Source organism: Podarcis liolepis (assembly GCF_965112155.1).
Source record: "Podarcis liolepis genome assembly, chromosome: 4".
In the NCBI taxonomy this organism is placed as follows: Eukaryota; Metazoa; Chordata; class Lepidosauria; order Squamata; family Lacertidae; genus Podarcis; species Podarcis liolepis.
The window spans coordinates 57,023,681-57,046,831 of record NC_139558.1 but is presented as its reverse complement, the minus strand read 5'-3'; the positions used below and the strand labels follow the sequence as shown (position 1 = coordinate 57,046,831).

The window sequence follows — 23,151 nt, the reverse complement described above, 5'->3', positions numbered from 1 at the left end:
TCCTCCAGGAATGTATTTATTTACATTAAAACACTATTATACAAACTGAAAAAAAGACATTTTAGAGGGAAGGCATGCCCAAGCAAACAGCCCTCTCACCCACCGCTGTTTTGTTCCACTATATTCAAAATGGGAAATCTATGAATCAGATCTATTTGGAAAGGAAGAAAAAGAACAAAAACTAACCACCACCCAACCCCCTATGTTTGAACATTTGATGGTCACTGTTAAAGTCACCCCCAAAATACTTAGTTCTTCATTCAAATAAAACTCTTGCCCATTGGTTTTATTTGTAATTTATTTATGTAACACAGTGTAGAAAGCTATCAGTTCATAAGCAATGATTCTGTACAATCATCCTGCAGAAACGCTTGTAGGATCCCTGTTAATTTTTCAACCAGCAGGCACTTCCCCCCGCCCCCCTATAAAAGTGCTCACAATTAACAAGGATTCCTTTTATTTTTTTAAAATATGAAAAGATACATGGGAAAAGAAAGTTCATCCCCTTAATGCCTAAGGTGTGCACATAAAACAGGCACAAAGAAACAAACGTGTATTCCCATGATTTCTACATCACTAATACAGCAGAAGCAACAATCTGTACAATAAAATGCAACTGCAGAGGAAAATAATTTCAACTCATCTGGAATACTTTTCTAAAAAAAGAAAGAAGAAAAATTCATCTTGACCTTAAAATGCATAGTGATCAGAAAAAGGAAAACTCAGCAAAGAGAAGCAGCTCAACCCCACGTACACAGAAAGCATCCCCCATCGATTCTTAAAGCATATTTCAATTAGGACTTAATTCCCCCCCTTCACAAATCACAAGAATAATATACAACTGGCTAAAGGAGCTATATGATAAATAATTGGGAAAGAAGCTATTCATGCACTAGTTAAGTACAGCTAAACTTTACAGTACACAAAAAACATTCATTAATAATGTAGTGTAAAGACTGAAATGTAAAGAGAGAGAAGAATACATTACTGATTTTATAATTCAAGTTCAGGCATCTACTTGTGTTACAGCACAGCTGTCAAAAGGCGATAATGAGTAAATAATAAAACAAAGTGTTTGTTCGTTCTTGCTTGTTTCCACATTATTCTCTAACTGAACACCAATGGGCAGTGAAGCAATCATTTTGCTGTCCAACTCATGAGGCTGCTGTGGTGTTCTAGTTCTGCATCTGTTCAAAGAACTTGTAGGTTGGATTCTCGTAGCCATTTTGTTGCATCTTGGACAGGTGGCGTTCCTCTGGTGTCACTGCAGCGTCCACCTAAGGCAGGTAGAAGGAAGACCAGAGTCACGGTCCCACATGGGCAGCACACAACTCTCACGTTGACAGTGTAAATGGAAGAAATAGGGTTGTCCCCCCCACCCCACCTCCTGGTCAACTCTTTGAAGCTCCGTGGCTGTAGTTCAGTGGTAAAGCATCTGCTTTGCAAGCAGAACATCCTGGGTTCAATCCCCAGCATCTCTAGGTAGGGCTGGGAAAGAACACTGCCTGAAACCCTGCCTGTTATTGTAGAAAAGAGATGGACCAACTGTCTGACTCAGTATCAAGAATCTTCCTACGTTTCGAAGCCAGCAGACCAGGGTCTCTGCTGAGGATCAGTGTCCTGACAGTTTGCAGAACAACCTCTTTCACAAGTCATGATGAAAGACTAGGGGTGTGGGAGAGGCAGTAGGTGTGTACATTGACTGTACATAGTACAGTTCCCCAGTCACAGAATCTCACAGATTAGCAATAGACACCAATGCTGATGTGTATTCTGGGAACAACACACTCAGTGCCATTGTGAAAAGGCAATGTGAGGGAGAACAGGATACTGGACTTCATGGGCTTCTGCCATGATCCAGCAGGGGCTCTTCTTGAGGTTAAGTCAGGCATAGGCAAACCTGCCCCTCCAGATGTTTTGGGACTACAACTCCCATCATCCCTAGCTGACGACCAGTGGTCAGGGATGATGGGAGTTGTAGTCTCAAAACATCTGGAGGGCGAGTTGCCTATGCCTGGGTTAAGTTTTGAGGAGTCCTTTGTGTGTGAAGCACACAAAGAGTGTATGCATGCTGCTGACAGGCTTGATGCTGCTGTCCCCTTGCATGTTCACAGATTCAGAAGAGTGGGTTCAAACCCTCTGTTCTAAACATATCTTTTTATTTATAAAAGGATTTATATACTGCATGTTACAGTTGAACTGAGGTACCTTATCAACTATGTTAGTTTAGTTCACAGAATCACAGATTTGTAGAGTTGGAAGAGACCACAAGGGTCTTCTGCAGTGCAGGAATCTTTTGCCCAATGTGGGACTTGAACCCACAAACCTGAGATTAAGAGTCTTGTTCATTTGAACTGGATTCATTAAACTTGTTTTAAAAGGATGGTATTCATATTAAGTGGGATGCGGGTGGCGCTGTGGGTTAAACCACAGAGCCTAGGACTTGCCGTGACGGCGTGAGCTCCCGTTGCTCGGTCCCTGCTCCTACCAACCTAGCAGTTTGAAAGCACGTCAAAGTGCAAGTAGATAAATAGGTACCACTCTGGCAGGAAGGTAAACGGTGATTCCGTGTGCTGCTCTGGTTTGCCAGAAGCGGCTTAGTCATGCTGGCCACATGACTAGGAAGCTGTACGCCGGCTCCCTCGGCCAATAAAGCGAGATGAGCACTGCAACCCCAGAGTTGGCCGCAACTGGACCTAATGGTCAGGGGTCCCTTTACCTTTATTCATATTAAGTAATAAAACAGCAAAATCACAACAATATAAAATAAAATGTGGCAAATGGTCCCAAAGGCACCACCAATTAATTCCTAACTTTTAACTTAAGAAAAGTCTAATTTCTATAGTCACTTGCATACATTCCCACTGGAATAGTCATTCTTGGTGTCCATAGAAAAAATGCAGCAGTTATGGTGAAGCACTGCAGAGAATATACTGCTCAAGGGTTAATTTTTATTGCTCACAAAAAATGACATTGTGATCATGTGAAATTCTATCGTCTCAGCAGTCTTCAGATCAGGTGTGGGGAACCTTTGGCCCTCCAGATGCTGCTGAACAACAACTCCCATCATCCCTGGCCGTTGGCCAGCTCCCGGCTGATAAGAACGAGAGTCCAGCAACATATGGAGGGCTAAAGGTTCCCCACAGCTGCTTCAAATGTTCATTAATTCAAAAAAAATAAAAAAAATCCTGCTCTGGGAAAATAATTTCTGCATACTTAGCACAACTGATACTCTCACTAACTGCTGAAATAGAGCAGGTATCTGTACTTCTGCTATGTATTCTATCTATGCCTTTATCAGCTTTATTTTAAAATTTTGAAATAAAAGATCCCTGGACGGTTAAGTTCAGTCAAAGGTGACTATGGGGTTGCGGCGCTCATTTCGCTTCAGGCTGAGGGAGCCAGCGTTTGTCCACAGACAGCTTTCTGGGCCATGTGGCCAGCATGACTAAACCGCTTCTGGCACAACCAGAAAGGCTCCATGTCCCCATTGACCCCTACCCATTTCCACACTAGGAAAATAAGAACAATTCTTACATTTTGAAAAAGGTCCCAAACCTGCCATTGATAGAACGTGCCCCCCCCCCCCATTTAAGCTTTTTCAAGAAGCAGAGGAATGCTCAGCCTAGCTATATTAGCCATTCCAATCCATCAAGTTTTGGGTGTCCTTAGAGAATGTCACGGCTTCCCAGCGCTACGCTCAAATCCCCTACATAAGAATGTGCTCAGCAGCAGCTTGAACAAATCTATATTGACAATCTTCAGCTCTTGTTCTGCTTTACCTATCAGTTCATAATGAAATAATCCATAACACTCTACAGACTTGGTATGGATCGGTCACATTCTGCTTTCAACCCATTAGCTGTAGCTGGGGTTTGAGACTGTCTACAGGCCAATTGCTTGAATTGTTCCCATTTAAACATCCCTTAATGTTTTTTTCCCCTGCAGATGCAAAAGTTAGCATGTCACTCAACAGAGTTCTCCAGCATATCCTTGGGACCTGGCAACAGGGACCATGTAAACCACACCACAAAACTAGTTATGGCTTCATGTTTGTATCCAATGCTGTGAGAGCAAAGTTCCAGTCATGTTACAGGACTGTCCCTTCCTATCCTACCCACTGCAGTGCCCCCCCCCCCCAAATTGCTTCAGAGAGTCCCTCCAGTTCTTTGGTACATAGATGACCACAGGGAAAAGGAGAGAAAGGGGGAGTCTGTTCTGGCACCGCAGCAGCATTTGATATAATTTTATAATTACAATTTGAAATCAGACTCACAGTATTATTTCCCCTGCGCCCCACCCCCTCCATAAGCCAAACTGGTTTTGCAACCGGAAAACAGAATCCAGTCAGAAAATGGAGCAATCCAGTTGACTTCATAGAAGGGAATAAGCTCTGTTTGGCTGCTATTGTCCATTCACAGAATAATTATTAGTAACTTTCACTTACCTCCACTACACCATGATGGATAGAGGTATATTGTTTCTTCTTAAGCATCACCAAAGTGATGACAATTACTGTAGCAATGACAACACCTCCCACCATTAGTCCAATGATGGCACCTTTGTTCGAACCTACATCTTCAGCAAAGAATACCTAAAATAAAATTTAAAAATGGCAAGTTAGTTACTGAGTTAGGCAACTTGTTACTTGTGCATTTTACACCTTGCCAAACAAAAGAAAAATTCTCTCAACAATCCAATGGTTTGTGAGCGGTGCTCAATAAAATACCTAAACTTTGTTTCCATTTAAGAGGTAAATTAGTATTATGGTTTCTCTTCATGTAACATGGGAGAATAGAATCTGAAACTGCTAGCATCCCATCTGCAACACAGAGAAATGCATATGTGAAGTTGGGATAATCTGGAGCCACAAGGCTGGTATTAGGATGTGGACAGGGAAGTGGGAAAAGAAATTTGTTCAGCTTGCATTTTAATATGAACCTACCTAGTTTGCACCTCATGGAACAATACGTAAACCAAACCAAACCCATCTATCCTTCAAAATGCACTTTTCTCCCCATTTTGTAATGCAGTTCTCCAGCCAGGCAATGCATACAACAACAACAACAACGATCTTTATTATGGTCCAGAGACCCAACAAATCGTTACAAAGAAATACACAATTCATTCAGCCTACCTCCAGGTTAAACAAGCATTTTGTTCAGAATATAGGGATCATTGGTTCTTGCAACCACCGATAAAAACTTTGCCACTGCTAATGTTCTAGCATTTGTCCGGTCTTCCAATAGGAACCTGACATAGTGAGCCTCTGATTTTCCCGGGAAAGGTACCAGCAAGGGTAGTATCATTTCAGCCCTGGCTTGCTCATATTTTGCACAGTGCAACAAAATAAGTTTTATGGAATCGATGTCTTGAGCACACGAGCAAAGTCTCCTTCTGCATTGTTGGATGGCAGGTTGAGAGGAGTTCCCTACCAGGACAGACTTTGCTTGTGTGCTCAAGACATTGATTCCATAAAACATATTTTGTTGCGCTGTGCAATGCATACAAAGAAGCATATATCAGAGCAAACGTAAAGAAAAACAAGTGTGTCTGTGAAAACAACATTCAAGACACATTACATTAGGAGAAACTGCTTGCAAAAATGTGTCTATTAGGAGAAGGGCACGCAAACATGCACACCAATTCTCACCCAGGCTTTGCAAATTGATGTGGAAGCAGGGAGAACTGAACTTAAGATATAGAAACTGAAATGGTTGGCTCCGTCCATTCCTAGCTGCATTGTAGGAGGAACCCGGGTGCGAAGAAGGGAGCTCCCCAGGCCTTCTTCCTACTCAGGCTCACAATAAAGAACTCAATCTGTTCACTTTCAAAAGTCACCAAAAGAGACTGAACAAGAATCCAAAAACTTTCTCCTATGTCGGCCTCTTTTCTGGCACTATAGATGTCAACAAGGGCTATTCTCAACTGCCAGATATATCTGAGCAGTAGAGTCTTCATTACAGACCATTGGGATCCTGTCCAAAGGTGATGGACCATTAAGGAAATTGGTGAGGATATTTCTACTTCCCAATCTGACAAAACCCTCAACTGTGTGACCATCAATTGTCAATTAGGATAAGGGCCACTCTTGTGGAGCCACAGGCACCTATGACAGTAGATAAAATCGGTTCCAAAGATCAGCCTATAATGTGCTGAGAGTATGCTGAGCTCAAGTACTGAACTGCAAGGTTAACCAGCTTGCCAAAGAACAACAACACAGACCTATCAATAATCATAAGAGATTTAGACCCAGAACAAATGTAGTTGGTCTCTAAGGTGCTACTGGACAAATTTTTATTTTATTTATTTACGTTTCAGTGCTATTCTTCTACTTACTCCCTACCCTGCACTATGATTAAAACAAAAACAAAACTGGTGTAGAATAGAAACAAAAACACACAGATTAATTTATTTATATTGAGGGTTGTTACTGAACAATATTGTGCCTTCAAGAAGAGTGTTTGTTTTTAAAACTGTACAATGCATTTCTGTTTGAATTGCACACACACCCCAGCACAGTAGGGGGAGGAAACAGGTTTAAATTCTCTTTTTAGTGTTGTTCCCCATTGCATACTAGCTCCCATATAATTAAAAGAGAATAAAATAGAAGTAAATGAACTGAAATACACTTTCCCTCCTCTCCCCACGCCTTTTCAAAACAAGTCCTCCCTTAAATGACTCATAAACATGCTAACTCTTGTGAGCCTTGCAGGCTAGCATTTTACACAGGAGAGCTAATGCATTTTGGATTTTTTTTTCTAGCACTGGGAATTTTTGATCCCCAGAATCTAAGAGCTGATTATTATTATTATTTTTGCACAGAACAATTATCTATCCCTAATGCAAATTGGATTCCCACGCTAATTTTAATTTTCAGCACCATTTAGCTTCAAGAATAGGTTCCAAAAAGAAAACCTTTCAAATTTCAGTATCTGAAGTCAAATACTCCAGTACACTTTATTCCTTAAGAAAACAAGAAGGCCGTTTCAGACACAGAGAATGACCAGGATATATTCTGGGTTGATTCACATTTGGCTTTAGTTCAAGTTCCAGGTACACAAGAAATGTTTCAAATTGCTTAGGTCAAATCAGTTCATATTGTGCCAATAAAAAGTTAAACCAATATTCATAGGCTTAATTTTTGTTTTTAAAAATGTAATGATCAAAGTGCTTCCCTGGTTTTTATAATATATTGGGAACAGCTCTGGGCAGGTGGAACAAGGAAATCTTTGTGAACTGCCATTTATGGAAGTAAAGCAGCAGCATTTGCTTTTTCTTCTTGCTCCCTAACGAAGGATTTTAAGGAATCCCCCCCCCCTTTTCTCCTGCTTTCTTTTGTGTTTCTGGCATTCCCTTCCCCTCTTTCCACTTCTTGCTCAGTTCCTGAGATGTAACAGGGCTCAAACCTTCTTCTAAATTATACCTTTAGATTGACAAGCCCTGTCTTGAAAAGCCAAATTAGGTATGATGACAACAGACCTGTCCCTTTATAAGTGGCCTTGCCCCAGTCACATATAAAGGAGCGGCGCCCCCTGATTTGCAGCAGATGCCCAATGCGTTAAAAGAATATGCACAGTATTTCACTATTGGTGAATGAAAGATCTTGTGGGTTCTGAGGACAAGGATTTCAATAGTCACAGAAATTGGAAACAGCCCCAAGCTATTTTCAGGAACAAAGTTAGTGTAACATAAAATAAAACTAGTCTTAAGGAGAAGAGATCAGGATCCAGTTTAAGGAAAGAGGGCGCACTCACCAGTTTCTGATGATGTACTTCGTATCCTGAATCATGTCTGTACTCTGCATCCATCTTTAGCTCTGCAGTCTCTTCTGTTTTGACATTGGTTAATCCAGAGCCTATATCAGGCCAAAAAGAGAGAGAGAAACAAGCGCCAGTTTTTGATTAGCTCTATGTGTACCCTCCACCACAGCTGCCAACAATCATGAGTGCAAGACACACATATGAAGAAGCCTCTAATGAAAGTGTGCATGGTGAGATAATGGTAGAAGATGCTACTTTAAAAAAAGGGGTGGGTGGGGAGCAAAAACAAAACCAAGCAATTGCTAATTTTTCTACTACTTACTGAGAGACAAGAAATGCACTTTCATCGATAGCCAAGGGGGAAAGAGATTCTTTAAAGAACAAAGGATGGCGATTGTTTCACAGCCTTGTTCCTGTGCTACTTCTGCACAGGGCAGAAGCATAGAGATGAGGAGAAGGGCTGCACTTCCAGTCTCATCCCACCATTGGGCCTTCTTTCAATAACTGCATGTTGTGTAGTTGTCTGCAAAGGAGCTCCTGCTCACATGCAGGGGCTCCATACAATTAGGGGTCCAAGGTGCCTAAAGACCCTACTCACGAGCTGCAGCAACTGAGTTGTTGAAAGATGATGATCTGGTGCTGGTGGTGGGGCTAGGGCACAGCCCCACTACACAGGCTTATGCCTTATGTGCAAGTCAATCATGAATAGGAGTAGGATGGCTTGCAAAAAAAGGAGACATTTGTAATGGGCTGGCTAAGTGAGGAAAATGCAGGAGAACCCAGTGGGATGTGGGGGTCTCTGCCAAGACTGGGGCAGCCAGATAGAGAAGATCTCTGCTGTTTTATCTCTGCTGTTTATGTTCATGATGAGAACCGCAAGCTCTTTCCACAGCTGTCAGAGCCTCTCTCTGACACTGCCATGGTGCCTATTCCACTGCCTCCCACCCTCTGCCTTCCCCAAAGGGTATGTTCCTCCATTCCCAGCTGCCTCTCAGGAGGCAGAGCCACTTCCACCGTCAAAGGCACCAAAGGAGAAGGAAACAGAGGTTTCCACCTACCAGGCCTAGTGTGATGGCAGAAATGCTTGCCCCATTTCTAAATACAGGACAGCAACGGGGTGTGTGTCAGTGTCAGATCCACACCCACAGCTTGTGGGGTTTGAGAATCTGCCTTTGTTGTAGCTGTATTTGTGGCATACACACTAAAGTCTAGATATGCAAGCAGTTCATATATTTTTTAAAAAAATTTGGTCGCATTATCTCAGGTATACTTGCACAAGTCAGCCAAAGGCTGTTTGCTTAATAGAAAGACAACACATATTGCCCTTCACTTCTAAAATGTAGATACCCACTCAAAACTATCTAAGTAAATGGCGAAACAGCAACTATACTGGGATGAGACCTGCAATTCATCTAGCCTAGAATTTCTGCATCTGAAAATTGCCAGCTGTAGTTATTAATAACACAGGCTACTAATACCAATTTAATTCCTGGCAGATTGCTGCCAGTCTCTGGGCATTCACAGTTTAAGGGACACCCTACTAGTCAATTGAACCAAACATCCTTTTGAATTGTTGTAAAAATTCTCTTTTGAGTTGTAGCAGATAATACAAGATCACTGAAAAAGATTTCTGCCCCACAAATTATTGAAGAAGTCATTGTGCTATAAAATTGGCATATTTGATAACAGTACTGGAAATTGGCTGAAGTGCAATATATGTTCATCTTCCTGAACATTTTAGCTATATGTAATACAATCGTGCATCTAGGACTGTAATTTTTTCTAAGAAAAGCTTGCATGATTTAAGAGTACAACTCTTTCCGGAAAAGTGTACATCTTTGAGACTGTAAATAGCAGAGCTTCCAAACAAAATTTGGAGGCTAAAAATTTCAGTAAGATTCCAATGAAATCTCTAAAATTTTAATTCCGCTCTCTCAAATGCAATCTCTTAGGTCTCTTTCCATAAGGCATACCATGGGCTTGCCACATGGGCAGCTTGTTATGTGCGTATCTCATAAAAAGCAATTAATCATTCCAGACACTGGAATGCCTTATGTTGTTTGCGCATAAAGTGCTTCAGACTTAAGTTATGAAATGGTAGCCAAATATGCAGGCATCTTGCTACTGCCATGCTACTGTGAATTATGGAAACCAGCCAATTTCCATAAATGAAGGTTTTGACAATGCCCAAGAGGGGAGAAAAACACACACACACCCCATTTCTCTCTTTGGTATGAATCAGTACAACTGCTAAACATATGCCACACAAACTCTTCATGGAAACTAGCTATGCCCTAATATGCTTTCATAACCTAGCACTTTTATTTCGGAATGTGAAAAGGATGGCAAACCTGCAAAATATCGCACTTTCCGTTTTATTCTTGCGCGAGGAACCCACTGGTTTTAACACCAGGAAGAATTGATTTGATGAATTATTTAACTCTAACTGCGTAGCTGCACAGTGAGATCCAGATGCCACAGATTAACTCTGAAGCACACAGATCTAACCTTGGGACCACTGCCCTCTTTGGACATTACATCAGAGTGATTACACTATATTTGAGGGGTTCTTGCTTCTACAAGTGTACTTCCTGTGTAACTAGCACACCAAATGATAATACATTACAGTGGTACCTCAGGTTACATACGCTTCAGGTTACATACGCTTCAGGTTAGACTCCGCTAACCCAGAAATAGTGCCTCGGGTTAAGAACTTTGCTTCAGGTTGAGTACAGAAATTGCACAACAGTGGCACGGTGGCAGTGGGAGGCCCCATTAGCTAAAGTGGTGATTCGGGTTAAGAACAGTTTCAGGTTAAGACTGGACCTCCAGAACGAATTAAGTACTTAACCAGAGGTACCACTGTAACTGCATGGCATTTTTTTGTTATCAGCAGTCTCTGGACAACAGGTTAGGGAAGTTGAACTCTTTTCCCACCTTGCAATGATTCTCACACATCTCCCTCTCAAACTATTTACATTTCAAGGGAAGCCCCTATGGCTCCAATGAAGGTTTCCCTTGAAACAGAAGCTGGAAAATGTCCTTATGTTGACACATCAACCAAATCTTTCTTTTCCTTCCTATTAATAAAATATATGAGCCAGATAGATTAAAGGGGTTGCCACCACTAGCAATCAACTGCAAGAGAGCAGCAATTTCAGAATTTTTACTATAAAAGCATTAATTAGCCGGATTTTTGTGAGGAAGGCCTGTGAACTAAATGTGACTGTGGCTGCTGGACTTAATCTGAAAGCACATTTTGAAGCAAGCCTTGGAATGGTTTTGGATTATTCTCTTTGCAAGTGGCACTGAGTTAACTGCAATGTGCTCATTCCCATTATGCTAAATTTGCAGGAACCTCTGGTAGAATGACTAGTGTGGCCAGATGCAGAAGACAAACAGGGCTCCTGTACCTTTAATACGTCATATGGAGGGGGATTTCAGCAGGTGTAGCTGGTCATGTAAGCTATACCAGCTGAAATTCCTTTGTTAAGGTGCAGAAGACCTGTCTTCTTTATAGTATTGGGCCACCTTAAGGATTACTACAGAGCTATGAACTGTAATGTGCTTGCAAGCATACATTTTCTTAGCACTGGTTTGAAGGACAAAAATAATAATCCAGCAGTAATAAGTTAAAATTCATAATGTACAGGAGACCTTTGGAAGGAAAACACAGTATCAAAACAGCCCACTATCATCTACAATTTCTTCCTGCTAGACAGATGACATGTCCCTGTGTGGATGCTATGTCATAATGTTCTATTTCTTCGCACACAAAACTTTGGGGAAAGAGAGAGACAAGAATAGATTCCTTTGACATATGTGATGATGACTAAAGGCAAGATGTGGGTGCAGAGGCAAAAGCATAATCGCTAAGCTGCATTTTAGATAGGCAATAGTAACATCACTTGTTTTTCCACGTGTGTGGTGTCATCAGTTGAATAGGCAAGTAACTCAGGCATTCTGTGATTTATCAGGTTCTATTTAGAAAGGCTAATAAGCTACTTTTGTTCTAGAGTGATGTAATTTTGGTGATAAGCAAGACTTTGTGATAAAAGCAAGGCCTGGCAAGTCATGTAACCAGACAACTGGGTAGACAGAGATTCCCTGTCTCCTAAGGATGCCATTACATTTAATGAAGCCTTTCTGAGCACTCTGGTGCAGTACAGGTGACAGTGAGCTACAAACCAGAAATATGATATGTCATTGCACAAGTAATGAGAGAAAACACTGAGCAGAGAGCTGCAAATTGATTGCCCTTTTGGCAGATGGAGGCTAATCTTTGGAGGGTGCTTATTTAGACTTTAGCGTTGTACATTAATTTGTTGTTGCTTCCGAAGTCTGGGAAAACAACTGGTGACATTTCTCTTGCTTATGGTCCCAACAACAACAAAACAAAATGTGTTTCCGTACAGATGTCGGGGGAAAGGCATGGTACATATAATTGAACTTACCATTTCATAGTGTCTTGTGAGTGAATGTGCTGTTCTAGCATTAATTCAATACAAAAGAAACTCCTCTTCGCCCTATGTTATGTGGTATACAGAATATCTACCACCCACTAATTCCCTAGGCACACTGACTAGTGCAGATTACAGTCTCCATTACTCACAAGAATAAAGAGGGAGACCCCAACTCTTTACCACCACTTAGGTATTCTGAGGCGTCATTTGCATGTTAGGTAAAGGTAAAGGGACCCCTAACCATTAGGTCCAGTCGTGACCGACTCTGGGGTTGTGGCACTTATCTTGTTTTATTGGCCGAGGGAGCCGGCGTACAGCTTCCGAGTTATGTGGCCAGCATGACTAAGCTGCTTCTGGCGAACCAGAGCAGTGCACGGAAACGCCATTTACCTTCCCGCCGCAGCGGTACCTATTTATCTACTTGCACATGCTTTCGAACTGCTAGGTTGGCAGGAGCAGGGACCGAGCAACGGGAGCTCACGCCAAACCGCCGACCTTCTGATCGGCAAGTCCTAGGCTCTGCGGTTTAACCCACAGCACCACCTGCGTCCCTTCATTTGCATGTTACGACAAGCCAAATTTAGCAAAAACAAGCAATCATGTGGGGTCCCAGATCGAAAACAGGTCCTGCATGTGCCACACTACCCAGATCTCAGCCGTGATCTAGTTTAGCATGGCCAAGCGTGGATTCAGGGCTATTCTCCCCCAAGCAAACCATGAACAAACCTTGGTTATTTGCTCACTTGATCTTGCTAAGCTATGGCTTGGGCTTAGTGTTATGTGCAAACTGGGCTTGCTGATGAGAATAACTATTATATGAACTCTGAATATGCACACTAGATTGGGGCATTACAGATACTTGTATTTCTACCAGCCAGCAAGGTTACTGTAATGTCTATATCTAGAAACCTGTCTAGACATTGTTAAAGCACTTCTGAAGGAGAATGCATTCATTATCTTTGTTAGAAGTCATTGGGCTCGCTCCCCCCACCCATTCTGAACTAAATATACTGCACTGAAGCCCCCAGAATGAAAAGTTACCATTACCTGGCTCTTTTCCTAGAGCTCATATATTTGATGACTTTAACATTTTCAATTTCCAAAACAAAGTATTTATTTTTCATGCAGAAAGATATATCACACAACACACACACACACACACACACACACACTTTGAATGCCCCCATGGCACTGTCTGATGTTCAAGTTACAAGGAAAATATATATAAATGGGAAAAGGAGTTCACATATCATCTAACCGCTTCTCTTTTAATTCCAGCATATTCTTGGAATAAATTATTATTTTATGGGTCAGGCAGACATGTTTCAGCAAAATGACCTCATTCAAGAGTTGGCAGGAAGTTACTGAGTTATAAATCATGTCTATGAGAAGACGCAGGAGCTCAGCAGAGGAGTATTACAAAGAAAAGGTGATCCATTCAGCTGAAGCCAAAGATGAACATGCAGGGCAAACCCAGGTTAGGTAAAAGCCATGCAAATTATATACCTGGTCGTGTGGTGAGTCCTCTGTCTGCAGCTGGGCGGGCATCAACTGGCTCAACTGGGCACGTGCAGCCAAGAAATAAACAAATAGGAAAGAAAAAGAGCAAATAAAAAAATAAAAATAAACGAAAGCTTCCAAAATAAGTTGCCTTTGGTTTTGCCTGGGACAGTGCAGGAAAGTTATATGCCATAAACAAAGTAACATAAGCCAACAGTTGGAAAAGATCTGCTTTAAATTAATCCTGGAAATGAAAGTAAAGGGACAGGAACTACCACGTCCATCCATTTCTGGTTGCTTTACATATCACAAACCACAAACAGAGTCTAATGTTCTCCATCTATTGGAGAAGAAGAAAGCCTTCTTCAGTCCTTGAAAACTCCACCTACCTTTTGCTTTGAACTCTGTAACATAAATATCACGCAAAAACGGCTGCTTCTCATCTCTTAACCCCGTCCTTCCCCTTCTCCTTTAGAAGAATGGTTACATTTTAAACACCACTGAACACTATAACTTTAAAGGCAAGTTATGCGGCAGTCTGGCTTCTCTCAAAATAACCGAGGGAAACTTGGGGGATAAACATTTATCTCTTATATAGTCACAGCATTTTGTGTCTTAAAAAAGGAGATGAAAAGGACGGGGAACTTCTGAATTGTAGAAATGCTTGATTCTTTAATATTAAGAGCATGTTCCCTGAAACAAGCTTTGAGGAATTGCAGGACAAATGGAAGAGACCGATTCTGCAGAAGCACATCGCTCTCTAATATGGTACAAAACTTCACCTGAAAGTCTCCAGAAAGTGGAATATAAATACTGACAGATGACAGAATGCAGGACTCTAGCTGCTGATGCAGAAAGCCATGAGTCTGAGCGTATCTGAACATCAACCATAACTTTGCCAGCAATACCTTCTGTACACCATCTATGAGCCAAGATATTGTAATAGGGATTCTCATTGTTGGCTGCATCTTACTACTAAATCTCTCTTTCTTGGATTTTTTTCCTGACTGTATTTCGAATGAGAATAAGACTCTTTATTTAACTAGGCACTGAGTAAGGTTTTTGAAATAGGGAAATTAAATTAATTTTAGTAAGTTTCTTAAACATTATTTTTAAAAGCAGGTTGTTATCCAGTTTAGGTACAGCATATTCATTCAAATAAATACACAAATTGGGGGCGGGGGAAACACAACAACACATGGAAGAATCATATTTCAAAACAAATATCACCACCACTTTGAATGCCATGTTGGAAGGAAAGCCACTTATCCAAAGAACATATCCAAGTACAAAAGGTATTGCCAACCCAGATCTTTGTATGCTAGGTATTGTAACTAGATTTTCTAAACTAACGATCCCCCTGAAAAGCCAGAACCCTCTGACATGAGTAAGACAATCTGCATGGATTTCCTCACCCCCTCACAATATGCTTAGCAGTGATTTATGTTTGTGGAAGCAGGTGGACTTACCAGCTAACCTGTCACACACTCATTCAATCCAAGCAGAACATCCCACAGCTGCATAATGAGAAAAACTCAAAAACATGATACTACTTGTCCCTTTTCCATGCTAGAGGAGACACAGTCTCTCAAACCGACATATGCAGGAGCCAGAAATGCTGAAGGAATGCTAAGCTTCCATTAGTAGAATGCAGTGAAGACTATTTCATAAACAGCACAAAGTCAAACCCCAGGTTGCCTTATAGTGCACACTAAGGATAGATCTGCAGCCAACCAGCCCTTGGTGACTGCATCTATGTTTTATTATAGACAGACTAATTTAAATTTTATTGCACCTTTCCTCCAAGAAGCTCAAGGTGGCATACATAACTCATCTTCCACGTTTTATCCTCATGGAAACCCTGTGAGGCAGGTGAGTCTGAGAGGCAGTGACTTGCCCAAGGTCAGCCAGTAACTTTCATGGAGAAGTGGGTATCCCCGGTTCTAGTCTGACACTCTAGTATACTGCACTGGCACTCAGGGATACTCTATACAATACTATTCCTGCAAGCATATGTTGGTTGCATTCAAACTTCACATTTTTAGTTTGGTGTTCACTTAAAGCATCTTAATGTGTACCTCTGAAAACAAAACAAAACAAAACAAAACAAACAGTGAAGTTGCTGCAAGTTCTGCATTTATGACACTTATTTATTCAGGCAGCAAAACCACATTTGTGTATTGCATTAAGAAGACCAAAATGAAGGTTTTCTCTTGAATCTGCAAAGGTAACCTCTGTAGCACTGCTGAATGCACACCAATGAAGTGGAAAGGTAAAACAGGGGCAGCTTTCAGGAAAGCAGAGGAAGAAAAGGGCCCTCTAGACTAAGCTAGAAAGTTTTTGGATCCAATCCACATCTCTTAAATATTCTTTAAGTGGGGGTGGTGAGCTATTTTTCCTATTGATCTTTACCAGGCAAATGCAATGTGAAGCCACAGGTTTCTAATATCAAGTTTATGTACCCAGGTTTGCCACCATGTGCCCTAAAGTCTGTTAGATCAAAAAATGAATATAAGTCACGAATTCAGCACAATCCACAATAAAATAAATGGGAGTTTCTCACTGCACAGCTGATCTGTCACACAATGCCTATTTTCACTGGTTGTTCTGAAGGAGAATCTCCCAACTGACTGTGCTACTTTTAATTTTTTTTATTATTGTTGTGTAGTGTTGAGCCGTATCCAGCAAAATCTTCTCGTTTGCACAAGGACTTCTACTAGTGCAATTGAGCAGATTTTTTTTTGGGGGGTGGGATTGCAGGGAGAAGGGAGGGAGGGAAAGTTCACAATAGCATAAACCATTTCACTTCCTTTCTATACTGTATTACGATTTTCAAGAAGTGCCAAATTTCTGTAACTGATGTCATTTTTGCATGCTTTATAATACATAAAGAAACTGCATATGAAGTTTTTAAATGTCACAGTAAGGCAATCATCAACCTTCTATGCCATCATTAATCCAGAAGTTACCTGTGAGTCTCACTAGCAACAAATAAATCAAATACAGTATAATGCCATATATTCTTATATATGTTGCTTTGGGGAATAACAAAAAAGACATAATAAATTAACACATTTTCCCCACATTAATCTTGCAGATCTTTCTGATGTACACATTTTACTTGGATGAATTCCTTTTGACACTTAAAAACAAGAAGACTGCCTTTTAAAAAAATGATTCTGATATGGCTAGAACCAAATAAAAGCTGACTTTCCAGAAAATTATTATTAAGTTTATCCATTTATCAACTTTACCTATTACTTTACCCAGAGGAAACTGTACGTATGACAAGTTCAACAAAGACCACAATGCTTTCCTAGCTATCTGGGAGGGGGGAATCTTTGGAGGAATATAGTAATATTGATCATTTATCAAAGAATCTTTAAGAGCAGTAGTTTTGAAATAAGACTATGATAATGACCTTGTTAGATGTAACACATTCCCAACATTCTACTTCCACAGAGTCTCCAAGGCAGTAGTTCTCACTCATTAACAGCTCAAAGCACCCCTTTTAATTAGACATTATTATTTTGACTTGCTTCCAATTCCTACAAGTTCGCCGCATTAATTTTTTAGTGGGGGCAGACATCTCACTTAAATTTTGACAGCTTCTCTGTTTCAAGGCAGTACGTGAACTTCTGAATCTCAATGCATTTGCAGTCTATCAAAAATAAAAAAAGGCAAGTGCTTCTGGCAGACCTTTCACCACTCAGAATGAACCATTCTTTGCTTTCGTCAGAGAGGCCAAGACCTTCTCATAATACATCCAGCTACAATCCTACACCATCTCCATCCAAGAAACTCTTAAGTCATCTTACATTACCTTCGTTTTCAGTGTTGGCTGGGACTGAATCGACTGCAAAGGGGTGCCATGGCTGAAAGTCGTCTAGGCTGATTTCCCCATCGACTGGAAGGAGTTCAACTGTTGTTTTAGTCTCTGTCAAGGAAGGCATGAGGGCATCATTTCCATAGCTGATTCTGGGCTCACTGATCATATTTGCCAAGATATCATCTGAGTAGTTTTGCACTTTTTGAAGCAGTTCATCTGGAGGAAAAAGAAACGGGAAACCAGCAATTAATACACTCACTTGGCCCTAACTGGTAAATTATCACAATTGGGAGAATGCAGAAATGGTTTTAAACTCAGTTTGCAAAACAGAAACAGAGAGGCTGATGACCACAGCATTGTTGGAGGTAGGGAGGGAAAGAGAGAAAGACAAAGAACATATTTGTGGTACCTTGCAGTAAGGCTGCAGAACAGAAGAGAGAAAGGAAACAGAGCTATTCCATTGGCTCTGCTGAGACTCCAGCCAACACAGGAGGCCTTCTGATGAAGCAGGGTGAAGCATACTGCGTAGGTGGCAGATCTAGACTCCTCCACTTCCACCCTTACTTGCAGGTCTCCATTTTGAAAAACCACACCGTTACAACTTCGGCATAATTTTCAAATGGGAGACTCTGCAAGATCATTTACTCCAAATTCAGCAATTTACAGTACAGTCCTATGCATGTTAACAATTGGATTGCTAGTACTGGAATACTTTTAAAATACTGAAGCTCTGAAATGGAATCTGAAGCCATCTCATTTCCCCTGAGTTCTCTGCTCCCTCAGAGGGAGAAAAAAAGAAATCTCTCTCTACTGGAGAGTCCCGGCTGGAGTTCTGTCTCTCTGAAATAAGGCAGCCATACATTGGGAGGTCTTCTTGGAAATCCCTGCTCTTAAGAGCAAGGAGGGCAAGAGGGCATGGAGCCCAGCTGGGAGGGAAAGGGGCAGGGCATTTTGCCCATAGCAGCAAAATGTACTAGGCAGGCCTTGCCAGTAGCATCCCTCCCCAAAACTGACCTAGCTGCAACCATACCATCAGGCAACTGTTTCCAACTCAGCTGGTCTTTGTAAGAGCTGTAGCTTTAAGCACTAGTGCTTTTTAGCATGCTTCCCCCCTCCACCCCCCACTCTTTGTTGCTTTGTGTTCCATTTCTTTCAGATTGTAAGCCTGAGGGCAGAGACTGTCTTATTATTGATTTTTGCAAGCTGCTCAGAGAGCCTTCTCAGTTGAAGAGTGGGGTGAAAATATTTTACATAACTAAATGAAATGTGTACAAGCATTGGACCCTGCAATAATTCACTTTTGGTTAATGAAGCTACGCTTGCGGTTCTGTGCATTCCTATTTCCTCATCACCTTTAAATATGCAAACTTACATAGGGAGGAATTCAACGGTGCAATATTATGTTCGTTTCATTAGTGCAAGCATTTCAGCTTGACAGATGAACAATCTCCCCCCCACCCCATGCTGTTCTGGGGTTCTCCCAACACTCTGAAGCCAAATTGGGGGAGGCATTTTTTTTGGGTGGGGAGGGCCAAAAGTCCCACTGCACTAGCAGGACGCATTGGACTGGCACCTGGTAGCACAAACTGTTTATCTGAATCTGAGCCAAACATACACATCACACACACACACACACACACAGAGAGAGAGAGAGAGAGAGAGAGAGAGAGAGAGAGAGAGCCTCCTCTCCAACTTCTAGATTCTATTACTTTCCTGATTTCCACTGCGAAACTACAGTGCAGATAGTATATCCACAGGGCAAACATCTATCAACGAGCAAATGATATTAAGTCAGCTGTGTGGATTGCCAGTCACAAGCGTGACCCAATATGAACCATAGCATGTGTTGGCTCGATGCGCTGTGATTATCACAGGCATTGACAAAGACAGACATATCCTCCTGGGCAACTCACTTGTCTCTGCATTATCCAGCTTTGTTGCAAGGAACACATGGAAGGATCAAATTTCTCACTGGCATCCAGTGACCCCAGGGCTGGCCCAAACCAGCAGCACACATTCACATTTAGCATCAATGCCAGCGCTCCCTTCATTTTCTAAATTGGGATAGATGCTGCACTACGTGCACGCCTAGCGAGCTGGGATATCACTGTAACATTTCATTATGTAGGTAGCTAAGCAGTGAAAAGGGATACAGGAAGAAGCTGAAAAATAAATCCTGTCAGCAAGAACACCCAAGGAATGAATTGTTTTATAATCCATTTAGTGATAAGCTGAAATGAGCAGAAATTATTTGAACTACGCCATAATTAAGTTCTTGGTGCTTTCTTGGTGCTGCACATGCTTCTGACTATTATATTTCAAAATAAGCTTTTGATTTTGCAATTCTTATCTATTTAAGATGCTTCCTAGAATGTCAGAGACCAAAGTAGCTTCCCAATTTCAAGACAAAAGATGTTTCTATACGAACAGTGCAATCCTATCCTGGTCTGTTCAGAAACTAATGCTCCTGGAGTTCAAATCAAGGTCATTCCCAGGTGCACAGGGTGTAAGATTGCAACCTAACTCTCTTACATTCTCGAATCTTGTACTTACCACATTTCCACATTTCTTAATTGTTTTTAAAAGGCACTGGTAATGATCCAGAGCTTTTCTGTGCATTCATCACGGCGTTTTAATTAGCACTATTCACCCCTTCATTTGCCTACCCAGTTTACCAAACAGGCAATACCTTTTTAAACCGGGACAAAGTGGCATTTCAGGAACCAATATGTAAATAAAGTGGTACATGGAGCTTGCGTTTGCAGGGATCTCCAAATTGAGACAGATACCTTTTCACCAGCTCCACTTCAAAGCTTGCTACACAATGATCCACTAACTTATTCCTCATTCCATTACAAATCCATCCGACACGGTCTGCACTCTTCAAGATTGTTTAGAATTTTCACCTGATGGTCTTATTTAGACACACCAATTTCCCCTTCTAGGCACCCTTATCATCTCATAACCAGTTCACGTTATTAAAATCCTGAGACATGCTGAGCTAAAGAAAAGACTTGCTACTGACCAAATTCACAGAGAAAACTGGTTTACTACCTCAGACTGCAGCCTTTCTACCGCATTATTTTGATGCCACTGGCTACAAAGGCTACCATTTCCATGTCTTTCTTTATTCCTTTTAAAGAAGTCTGGCTCCAGTTTTCTTGGAAGAAGTCTCCCTCTTGGTCAAGGTGGTCCACAAGACCCTAGAGTCTCTTGAAAGCAGCTATGCAGGGGTGCCTGCAAATCCTTTGTGCTGACAGACTGTCAGTCCAAGAAAACAGGATTTAGGAGAGGGAGGAAAGCGTGTGTATTTTCGTGTGCATATCTGTTTATCTGGGTCAGTGCAGATAAACTATTTATTTTACCTGTACTTTTACTACCAGGGAGTTGAGCAAGACAAAAGGGAGGTTTAGAAATGGCTAAAACAGCTGGTAGGCCTGCTATGCTTAGAAGGTACAATGCTAGGATGTTCATTTCAGAAATGGTTCCAGGTTCTCCAAAATCCCACAACCAGGCTTGAATAAGCCCCTTATAAGTAGTATAGCCTGGCACGCTGTTTTGCATTTCCCTGAAGGTTTGGTTGAGCCTTTCTCATATCTTGAGCCTCTCATCACTCATGCTAAGCAGCCCATCTCCAGAGAAAATTGGAAAGTCAGATCAGGGTGCCTAACTTGCACTGTTAGGGAGGTTTTTAATGTTTGATGATTTATTGTATTTTTAATATTTTGTTGCAAGCCGCCCAGAGTGGCTGGGGAAACCCAGCCAGATGGGTGGGGTAATAATAATAATAATAATAATAATAATAATAATAATAATAATAATAATAATAATAATTGCAGCCCCTCCAGAAGTCATTAGATTACAATTCCCATCAGCTGCACTCAGAACAGTCAGGATGATGGGAACAGCAGTCAAGCAATATATGGGGGTTAGAGGTTAGCCACTCCTGCTTAAAATGAACAGGTTCATGTCAACATTATTCCTCTGCTCTTGCTTTTATGTAACATAAACTTCCCAAAGCACTTTTAAAGAAAGATACAATCCCTGGGCTGAACACACATTTTGGTTTGTTTGCTGTGTTTTCACCCGTTCACAGATATGGCATCTGTAGCAGAAATCTTTTCTGAATATGTTCAGGCAATTTCCAAAGGGCAGAGTCATTCATCATCTCAGAGAGCACAGTAGAATTTGTAAGTATACCAACACTTCAGTCTTCTATAATGTCAGAATAGATTTAATAAAATAAAATCATCCTATGAAGGTAATGTGTGATATAAAAACGTCATCAAGAAAAATCAATTGCTTGGATCCTAAAATAAATTCACTTGAGAAAGTTCAGGAAAGAAAAAAAAAGTTCACCTGTACCCATGAGAAGCTTCTCCAGAGCGTCAGCGGGTCTTCTTGAGCAACGTGGGAATGGAGTGTGGGGAGGAAAAGATGATGCACTTTCCTTCCATGAACTTCCTTAAGTTAACTTTAGATCCATGCCTGATTTAGAGAGATTGTCTTATGGCATAACCTTCCCCATGACCACCCAACACTGATCAGGAGAACTTCCTGATCCTAAGAATAAGTCTTTCAGAGGGCATGAGCAGAATGCAGGGAGTAGGAAAACTTCCTTCCATGAATGTTTTTAAGTCAATGGATTCAAACCAGTCTAAATATTTTTAAATGTTTGCATTTTCTAGCCTCTTTTCTGAGGTGAACACCCCTCTAAGTGCACATCTCCCATTGCTTGCACCAGTTCTGCCAACATGCCCTCCTTTTGTCCTGATTTGAACACACTGTCTCTCCCTGCACTTTTTACCAACCTGAAAGAAAATTGACTTTGCAGCAGTCAGAGACAACCACCCCTAAATTTCATATCAGTTGAGTTTATTTGATAAAGATTAACCCATGACTACTTATTAGTATTAGTAAAGGTAAAGGGACCCCTGACCATTAGGTCCAGTCATGGCGGACTCCGGGGTTGCGGCGCTCATCTCGCTTTATTGGCCGAGGGAGCAGCATACAGCTTCCGGGTCATGTGGCCAACATGACTAAGCCGTTTCTGGCGAACCAGAGCAGCACACGGAAATGTCATTTACCTTCCTGACAGAGCAGTACCTATTTATCTACTTGCACTTTGACGTGCTTTCGAACTGCTAGGCTGGCAGGAGCAGGGACCAAGCAACGGGAGCTCACCCCATCGCGGGGATTCGAACCGCCGACCTTCTGATCGGCAAGTCCTAGGTTCTGTGGTTTAACCCACAGCGCCACCTGCGTCCCATTAGCATTAGTAGTATGCAATAATTCTGACAACTTTCTCTTGTCCGTGACCACACTGCTTTCATGCATTTGGGAATAATTCTGATTCTTGAATAGCAGATCATTCTCCCAGCTCAAAGTAAGTATGATAGCTGGGATAACATAAATCAGCCTTCCCCAACCTGGCATCCTTCAGATGTTTTTTGGGGGGGACTGCAGTTCCCATCATCCCTGACCACTGGGCATGGCTGGCTGGCATCAATGGGATTGGCAGTCCAAGACATCTGAAAGACTCCAGGTTGAGGGATGTTACTGAAACTGTTTCTGTTAATATCTATTAATGAACTGC

General features: G+C 41.5%; 1 protein-coding gene across 4 annotated transcripts in view; it reads right to left on the bottom strand.

Moving 5' to 3' along the window:
* APP (amyloid beta precursor protein) overlaps nt 1-23,151 on the bottom strand; it is a 142,577-nt gene continuing 119,426 nt past the window's right edge. For 2 of the 4 annotated variants that reach the window (XM_083500351.1, XM_083500353.1), the window contains 5 exons: nt 17,550-17,771; nt 13,733-13,786; nt 7,758-7,858; nt 4,448-4,594; nt 1-1,277 (listed from right to left, as the gene is read on the bottom strand). In XM_083500351.1, coding sequence (XP_083356477.1) covers nt 1,176-1,277; nt 4,448-4,594; nt 7,758-7,858; nt 13,733-13,786; nt 17,550-17,771 — 626 coding nt within the window. In that variant the 3' untranslated portion in view covers nt 1-1,175. The remainder of the gene's footprint in view (nt 1,278-4,447; nt 4,595-7,757; nt 7,859-13,732; nt 13,787-17,549; nt 17,772-23,151) is intronic. The other 2 variants (XM_083500352.1, XM_083500354.1) reach the window with 1 other exon arrangement.